General features: G+C 35.4%; 1 protein-coding gene across 2 annotated transcripts in view; it reads right to left on the bottom strand.

The window, feature by feature from the left end:
• Positions 1-327: 327 nt before the first annotated feature.
• Positions 328-9,980, bottom strand: part of LOC117677270 (uncharacterized) — a 72,072-nt gene continuing 62,419 nt past the window's right edge. For both annotated transcript variants that reach the window (XM_034437362.3, XM_034437361.3), the window contains one exon: positions 328-923. Coding sequence is in view for 1 of the 2 variants with exons in the window: in XM_034437361.3 (XP_034293252.1) it covers positions 822-923 (102 nt within the window). In the remaining variant the exon portion in view is untranslated. The remainder of the gene's footprint in view (positions 924-9,980) is intronic.

Here is a 9,980-nt window from a genome sequence, read left to right as displayed (position 1 = left end):
AAATGCCACCTTCAGTGTACATTATAACTATAAAAATAAAACACAAACACACATCCTTCACATTCTATACAATTGAAAACCCGATATTGCATTAATATTACATCTCTGGCACTCAAGAATAATCACATCCATGCTTACTACAACCCACAATTGTACTACAAAGTTAATCAGTTCTATATACTTTGTTCAAATTCGGCATTAAAGTATCAAAGTTGCAGTATAGCTATTGTTAATATCTGAAAATGTGTAGCAAGTATTTTTTCATAAACTGCCTTGATAAGTACCTGTTCCTCACAAGTTTTGATTAAAATGAATCTTCCCAGAACATTGGTTTAAACTTGTTTATTGACAATAAAATGGACTACAATTGTGTGATAGTAATTTATGGTTCTAAACTCATTTGGTTACCTCCATGCAAAAAAAGAGTAGATAGAATAATATATTAATCAGACATTAATACTATTAACATTAATTTTCATTACCACACAGTTCCAAACTCCAAATTGTCTCACACATGGCCAAAACCAACAGGGATCCAGCTGTGTTAAGTTTAGCAATGACTTTTTTTTTGTTCATTTCTAGTTAGGTTCAAGAGTAACTTACAACTTCCCGAAAAGTCTTTTAAATGAGAGCTTGGAAATGAGAACACTCCATACAGTAGCCTAATAATTTGTTAATAAGGAAAGATTTGGTTTGTGCAAAAAGTACTTAAGTTGCATTAGCTCTGAATGCATTAAGTATCATAAATACCAGGGACAAGCTTGAGGAAATCCAGAAGCCATTGTGTTCTCAGCCACTCTATTCTGTAACCACTCCATGGGTTATCCCTTCCATAATGGATAGGTTAGATAGACCAACTTTCTGTTGACGTTCATGGAGTCGAGCAATTCCATATCTTCTTTTGCAAGCCTAAAATCAAAGACCTGGAAATCAATAATGAAAGAATAATTTCAATACATTGTAATAAATGTTTTTTACAATCAATCCATTGCATCATCAATTTTTGTTCTGCATATAAACTACTGTTACTTGTATTGGAGAGATAGATAGGTGTTTTTCCTTCAAGCTTGGATATGGAAGTCTGTGAGGAAAATTGCTGTTGTTCCTGGTGAGTAGACCTATGATACATTCATCTCCAGCAAATAGATTCTCCTCCCCAATCCCTCCCAGTTTAAAAAATCTTCAAAATGAATTTGATCAGAAGTCATAGCAAGATGAAAGAACTGTCCATTTCTGGGGAAGCAAAACTTTACACAGGTTTTCAAGTGTCTTAAAAGGCTGCCATGTCCAAAATTCAGTGGTCAGGAACCCTGACTGCCCAATAGAAGAAACACTCAAATTTACTTAAAAGACACTTTTGTTTAGGCATTATGAGAGCTTAAATAATATTTCAAGTTATAAGACATAATTGAATCTCCATTGATATACTACCTTTTTCATATTGTTACTATTATGGTATTTTTATATTTGAACTATAATGGTATCAAGTATGTAAAATGAAATAAATTCATTTGTTACAGAATACAGGTTTTTCAAATATATTGCTGTTATATTAATTGAATCTGAGAGTTATCTCTAAAAACAAAAGAAACAGAAATTCTTAGAAGGAAAAATCATGCAAGTAAATGCCTTGTCCTAATTAAATTCTCCTGTAAGAGCTGATTGTTAAAGAAATTTCTCTCTGGTCCATAAACAGTAGTTAATTAAATGGGAAACAGAGCCATAAAAATACGATAAGACAACTGAAAACTAAATGTCCATCAATCTTTCAAATAAAATGGAAAAGAAATGATTATTAAAAACAAAACAGAATAGTTCCAAAAATGTTCCATTAAAAAAGGATGCATGATAAAAATGGATGAAATGACAAGTTGCGCCAGCTGAATGCAACTTTTACCACCTAAAATCTTCCAGGCATTGTGATTCAGATGCAAGCATTATATCAAAGAAATATTATGATTTTTGCTAATATTGCCAAGCTGGCATCTAACCAGATAATACTTCCAACTTTTCCCTTCAACTCAAATTGCATCATTTGAATATTGTTCTTTCAATTAATCTATTAGGGATTAACATTTAATTCTCTGCCTTCTTAAATAATCTCAGCCTACAATCCAAATGAAGCAGTATGAAAATGAAATAAAAGCAAGATGTCTTCAAAACTAAAAGGCTGTAATTTGCTTTTCAAATGACAAAAACAAATGAAGCCTCTGCCATGGAGGATTATTTCAATATATGTTTATGGCAGCAAGATTACTATATGCACCAAGGGAGAAGGATTCGACACTATCCACTAGGGAGGAATAGTTGGTGGAATTGACAGATCTTTCCGAGATGGATAAACTAAATTCTTTGATTAGAGAAAAGGCACTATTTACATTTACTAGAAACTTCTTAGGGAATTTTGCATTAAAATGAAAAAAAAATGAACTTGTGATTTATTGTTTTGATTATTAGATGTGATAGATTATAGAAAGAAGGGTATTATAATGTAACTTTAGAAAGAGATGTTAAAATATAAATGTACTTTTAACTGCTGTGAAGAATATTGGAAACCACTGCGTTGTATCTTTTTCCTTTCCTATTTTTCTTTAACTTCTTTCTTTTCTTGTACTTTTTGGTTTCTCTTTTTTCTTTTTCTCTTTTCTTCCTTATTTTATATTTGTATTAGTGTGTATCTTTTTGAAAAGTTTTAACACAATTTTACACAGACACACATATGTACAAATGAAGCCCCCATGCTACTAATACATGAAAACAAAGTGTTAAAAATCTAATAACTGATTCTAATGTGTCTGTTTTGATTGAGCTCTCGAAAATTAGTGATACTAGTGCAAACAGCTATCCTTCTAAATCCAGCTCCTTTCAGATTTAGGGCCTTTTGATGAATGCCAGATATCTGTTTTAATTCTCCAAATGAGATATTGAAAGAGAAAAGATGCTCCTGTAAGGGAAAGATAAAGGAAGGTTTCCTCAGATATTTCACACAACTCTAACAGAGACTTATGGGAATAAATTCAGTTTTTCCCTCAGAAGTACTGAATTTTTCAGAAACCTGAGAACATATTCAAGAACCAAAGCAGTTGCCTTCATTGGAGCCTTCCTGAGTAAAGTAGGAGTCATCTGAAAATAAAACAGGCTCGTTCTTGGCAGATAGTACAAAACGTTTTGACCACGGGCAGGCTTTGTTTATACATCCACAAAACAATTTTCATCCAGGAACAGAGCTTTCGAAAAAGAGTTGTCACTAGCTTTCCTGTCAACGTAATATCATTGTACCACTTTAAAAGGAAACAGACTGGTATTTACCAGAGCATATCAGGCCAGTAACACATATATTTTGACTCTGAGGGCTTCTGAACTTATAATTACTGCAGCCTGTTTACTGCCTATGTAGCAGTGACATAATTATCTTCTAGCCTCAGTTGTGGGCTAGGAAAGGGGCCTGAGCATCTTCAACTCTCTGCAATCATATGGGAGCTTGGTTAGAAATCCCTGACGTGTGCATTTTAAAGCCACCATTGGTTTTATTTTTTTTGTTCAACTGAGGGTCTGAGCTACATTTCATCAAGATGTGGATGGAGGAGGAGGGGGAGATGCAACAAAGACGGAGGTGAAAAGTACAGGCCACATAAAAATAAGGAGAAAATTAAGATCCAAATGGGAACAGAAAATTCTGGGTAGACAGCCTTAGAAAAGGGCCACATTCTTCCCGTTCACTTTTTAAAACTGATTTTGCTATTTTCTTCTTTCAAAATCATTGCCATTACCGCTCTAGCTAAAATTTGTGACGTTTTCACTTCAGTATTTGAAGAAGGCAGCCTTGCCACCAAATTTCAGGGACCTGCATAATTGTTATTTCTTTTCCAAGTATCATGATTAAAATGCAATCAATCTTCTAGATTCCCTATGTGCAAAGCCTAAGAAGAGCCCAATTATGTTCAGCTGATTTATTTAATTGTGCTACCTCAGAGAAGTTTTGTTTAGATGGAAACAAACATGTAAAAAATAGAGCTAAAGCAAGGAACTGAAAGAAAATCTCTCAGAAAAACTTCTGGTTCAAAATTGTGGGCATCCCAAAGCTTTTCTCCTGAAACTGGAAATACTGCAATCCAAACCTTACTACTTTTGCATCAGTGTATCAGTGTTACATCCACAACAAAGATGAGTGCTGCTCCACCCACTATTTTGTCTGCTTTGACCCCTCTGTGGATGTCACTGAATTGGAATTTGATTTGGAAAAAAAATATTCCCAAATTCATAGGAAATACGCCTGATGGAATCACTTATTCTCCCCATCCCTTGAAAAATTATGTTAAAGCTGCTGCCATAGGTGGTTAAAAAAAAACAGGCTTTGGTCAAAAGATGGTTACTATTTCTTGTATTTTCATATGCTTTGGAGTGAAATGATATCAGACATTCTAGAGAAAAAGGAAACATATTAATCCAACACCTGAATTTTTATATTGAGTTTTTAAAAAAGAGGGAGGGGGCGAGAGAGAGAGAGAAGCTGCTGGGCTACAACTGGAACGACCCAGGCCACTATACCCTTTCAAATTAATTCCCTTTGCAATTGCCAGGATACACCCTCAAATACCCTGCCTTTGAAAGGGATGATAAATATGGGATGTTCTCATCCAACCCAAGAGAGAAATGTGCCATTTACCACTGATGATTGTAATTATCACTCAGAAGATAGGCTCTTAGAAAATTTATCCCGTCCAAAAGACTGGAGGATTGACAGGTCTAATTTTAAGTTGGCTGTGGGAATGGGATGTAATTTGAATCAGAATGTAGTTTTTGGTACTAAAGCATCAATATTATAAAAATACTCACCATTCACTCATAATCTGACTTTTCCATCCTCAGAAAACCTCAAAGTCCCTTCATATTGTAATAAAAAAAAAACCCTGGTTTTTTTTATAATCATAAGCTGCAGAACTACTATGGAAATAAAGGATGGGCATTGGGCAATATAGATTAAGTCTGGCTCCACTCTTAATAGCTCCACCAGAACAAACTAAACAGCCAGCAAAATGAGAAATATGAAAAAGAAGATAACTTTGTTGTTCATTTTAGATCAATTCACCAATTGAAAAATGCCATTTTAGAGGCCAAGTCATAGTGGAAGCCAGCAGTATGAATGGAAGTCTGTACGGAGTCAACACAACGTATTTTGTAATAGTCCTGTAGAATTTTCTGCCACAAATGTATGATCATAGTCAGTTCATAAAACAATATGTCATAAATGGAATAACAAAGGCCAACCTCCACATTTTGGAATTAAGAAGCAAAGCTTCATATTTGGAAGTTCTAAGTTCAAAAATTTAGATTCAAAGAAAAGAGTATCCAAAGGTCCAAAACACATGCATGAATGGTCAACTAGCTCCTATGTGATACTGAATAATAGCTTTCATACTCTGTCTGTCTCTCAGGAATATTAAAGGGGCCCCTCAGAAGGTATTTTCTTCTAAACAGGAATGAGCATCCTAAATTACTTTTTGTGGCACCTCTATCTTTGGGATTTTAATTTTTCAGAAAAAATGTGACTTCACTTACAGTATTTCTGGTATATCATAAGGTATCCACTTCCTGGGAATCCCAGAATCTCTTTGCCAAATAGTAGAACAATAAAATAAAAGATAAGGGCTTCAGGTCTTCAAAAAATTGTGCAAAATGAAACCCCTCTTCAATGCTAAGCAAGCATGCAGCAGAAAATATGAGATGAACACATTAAAAAATATTAATGCATTGAATTTAGATCATGGTTGTCCAACATTTTGGCTTGCCTGAGCCCCATTGAGTGAAGACGAATTGTATTGGGCTGCGTATAAAATATACAATATAGTTAATGATATAAATAACAAACTTCCTTTTTAAAAAATATTTTTATTATCTTGTGGGGCGGCATTACTAGGTGTCTAGGACCATATGTGGCCTGCAGGTCAGACACGCCTGATTTAGATGGTATGGAATATTTCGGTCATGTTAATTGCTCTGATGAAAATACATTCCCCAAATGTAAACATGCCTTCCTATGAAAGTTTACTCAGATGCGTGTCATTTGTTTTATTTATATCAACATTTGAAGGCTATAAACAGACACACACAAAATTACAGCTTTTGTAAGTAGCCTCAGGATAAATATCAATCCACATTTGAAGTATGTATGGCTAGAATGAAGCTGAAATTGATTTTATATGGGAATAATACTTGTATGTACATTTTTGTCATATGTGATAAAATAATCTTCACCAGTGAATGATATTCTGGATACTCTGTTAACAGAAAACATGGTGGAGGTTGTTTTCTAATCTGCATATTTAGAATTGTCTTTTAAAATACAGCTGGCTCCCTTGGCAGTGTATTTTTGCTTCTAACACAATTGGGATTTCATACTGCTCGTGCATATCTTGAACAGCAGCACTATATGAAACTTCTAATAGAGGTGGGGCACTCTATTCTTCCTCTTTTATTTGTTTAATACTCTCATTCAGATTACTTAGAATAGTGATTAGCAACTTGGCATCCTCCAGATGTTTTGAATTACCAAACCTATAGTCCCCAACCACTGGTCATGCTGAGTGGTTCTTGTGAGAATGGTAATTAAAAAATGGTGGGCATCAGGTTTTCCAATGAACACATCAATAGATATATTCAAGTGAAGGTTAGATAGCTATCTGTCTGAGATAGCAATAGCAGCAACAGCACTTAGACTTATATACTGCTTCACAGTGCTTTACAGCTCTCTCTAAGCAGTTTAGAGAGCAGTTAGACAGAGTCAGCATATTGCCACCAACAATTTGGGTCCTCATTTTACCAACCTCAGAAGGACGGAAGGCTGAGTCAACCATGAGATTGTCAGAAGCGAACTCCTGGCAGGAAACAGCCTGCAATACTGCATTCTAACCACTACGCCACCACAGGATGCTTGAAAATTGGAGTTTGAATTCAAAACTTGTATGTATATGTTTAGTTATGTATATGTACCTAAATCAGAGTTCCTGCATTGAGGATTCACATCCTTAATTTAGATGATCTAAATAGCACCTGGCAACTTCATACAGATAAGACTACAATTGAGCCTGAGATGTTATCTGTAAGTCTACATTTGTAAATCAAGTGACATGTGAATGGACTTGATTTTACAATTGTTTTTACAATGGTTGTTAAGCAAATCACTGTAGTCATTAAGCAAATCATGTGGCTATAAATCTGAAACCAGCTTATCCAATTGGCATTTTTGCTGCAAAATAGCAAAAAAGGTCACAAAATGTGATCACACGACCACAAGGTTGGTGCAGCAATCGTAACTTCAAGACCAGGTTTAAGTACTTTTTTCCAGGTCTGTCATAATTCTGAACAGTTTTAAGAAACTGGTCATATATTGAGATAATGTAATATATTGTAATTCAATAGCTTACAGTAATTTTAAAATGTAATAAAATTCAAAGGAAATAATGATAAATTCAATGAGTCCAATATTCTGTTCCTTCATTCAGATTAAAAGTTAGGATCAGGTTGCATGCTTGAGTAGGTGTTGGGAAGTTTTATCGGGGGTGGGGGGGGGGGGAGGCAGGATGTGTGTAACTTTAAGGCTCTAGGTTGGGCATCTTTGCTCCATGGCAAAGGTGGGGGACTCTGCCCCCTTTATGAATTGTAGACTTCAACTCCCAGAATTCCTGAGCTAGCTATGCTGGCTCAAGAATTCTGGGAGTTGAAGTCCAAAGGTCATAAAAGGGCCATGGTTCCCCCACCCCTGCTCTATGGGGTAGGCAAAACAGCTTCTCAGATAAACATTCCAAATGAGTTGACTGTAACATTTCAACTTTCTAATACCCACTCCACAGCTTCATGTTCTATAGAGTTATTTCATTTTGTGCCCTTAAGGCCTCTCACCCACTTCTGCAAGAGATCAAGCCACCAATTGTGCTACCAAAGGACTTGTTTCATAGGGGAGGCCTGTACATGTATGCATTAAGTGGTTTTACTCACAGTAAATATATGGAGGCAGCATTTGTGGTGAGAACAAAATGGAACCTAGGAACAAGAAATCGTTAAGCACAACTGTTACTTTCAGTAATTGAAGGGAAGTGTACTAGTAAAGGAGCCTCTCACATAATTTCCTTGCTGAATTAGCACATGTAGGTACACAAATATGCCATGTTTATATCCCTCCCTAAAACATATTTAATGCTGGCCTGAAACATAAAAGCAACAATGTGGAGTAGCCACATCTTAAGTTGCAAGAACAGAGATGGGATCTTTAACTGGGTAAATACCTAACCTTGAAGAATATACTCGTATTCTAAATCCAACAGTGAATATCTTCTGAGATGATAGGGCCAGAGTTCCACAGATCATGCATGCATTTAGAAATCTGAATTTATACATACTAGAGTTTGTTGCGCAAAAATTCAGTGCTACCACAAAATACTGGTTATATAAACAGTGTCTTCATAGTCACTCTCCAAAGAGAATCAATCAATCAATCAATCAATTAATCACTCTCCATGTCACGTTTCTTGGTTCATTTAATTTTTATATTGTTACAATTAAAAGATACTTGGCAGCCCACAATATACCGTAGTTCACAAGTTATATAAGGCTCAAAAGAGTGGGTTAATATATTCCTTGCTCAGTAAACAAACTGCTGGATTATGTGTCAACTGTAGGTTACAAGCTCCATATAAATGGCACTATAGTAATCCATTTGGTAACAATGAGGGTGTGAATTATGGTCGGGAGCTTCTGTTACCACTCCAGATAGGCAGCAACTGGTGCACCAACTGGAACGTGGCAAAGCCTCTATTTAACCACTGAGCAATAGCTTTGAGACAAGAATACTCAAGTCAAAGAGTTGGTTTCTTGCGGAAATGCTATCCCTTTCACTGTCAAAATAGTTGACAGTAAATCCAGTTTGCTGAAACCTGATTGAAAGGAATCCAATAATCCATTTCTTTTAGAACATTCAATTGTTGCCTCTCTTCCAAAAGGAGAAGGCTAGAAACCTTGACCATAGTTATCAATTATGGCTAGACGCAAGAGGAAAAAAAACTCTTAAGGAAAGGACATGCCATAACCCTTTTCAAGATAAATATCTTTCTAAATCTAGAAACTCAAAATGTAAATACAGTGCATGAACACACATTGTAAGTAATTTTATTTGTCAACAACTAATTGCTCTGTAGATCATTCTTGAGTGTATAATCCTCACTACCTTAGCCAGTGCCTCAGCCTCCTTTGTAAAAGCTGACCAGCTGCCTTTAAAAAAAAAAATCTTTATTTATTAGCAATGGAGTACCTAAAAAAGCCCCATTCTACAGAGTCACTCTATAAACTATAATCTTTGTTCAGACAATGAAAAGTAACCTTCTTTTCTAGCTGGTATAAGGTAAGTAATCCAAGAATGTTGGGTTTCTCGGGGGTCAATCCTGACCATAAATTACCACATTTCTTGGTCTGTTTTGCACACTGTTGTATTTAAAAGAATGATTTAAGTGAGTCCAAGCTAAGCCTGCAATCACATAATGGTTCCGTTTGGCATAGAATAATGAGGGAAATTGGCAGCTATGGCTTATTGGTTAAAACAGTATGGTTAAATATCGTAGCTTAATATTATGCATAAATATAATATGAAGATTACTTTAAGATACACTGAAAGAGAAAGGGGGGGGAGAAATGAATTTAAAACACATAAATGAACTCTTAAAACATGAATACATATATATCTCAAGAGACAATCTTGAACTTTGTTTGAAATGCTGACAGAACCTTCTGGAAAGTGTAATCAAGAGAAAAAAAGTCTCTGAAGTCTGTAGTAAAAAAGCTTCAGGGACAAACAATACCAACCCACTGCAAGCTGGGTATTGATAAAAAGCAAGGAACATGTTTTTTTGTGATACGACTAAAACAGCACAGCAGTGGGAAAACTGCTCCAGGAAGTCCTAAAACAATATAAATCACAGTCAGACTTTCCA

This window comes from Pantherophis guttatus, chromosome 3 (genome assembly GCF_059756535.1).
Source record: "Pantherophis guttatus breed Tessera chromosome 3, ASM5975653v1, whole genome shotgun sequence".
Classification (NCBI taxonomy): domain Eukaryota; kingdom Metazoa; phylum Chordata; class Lepidosauria; order Squamata; family Colubridae; genus Pantherophis; species Pantherophis guttatus.
This window is presented reverse-complemented; position numbering and strand designations above follow the sequence as displayed.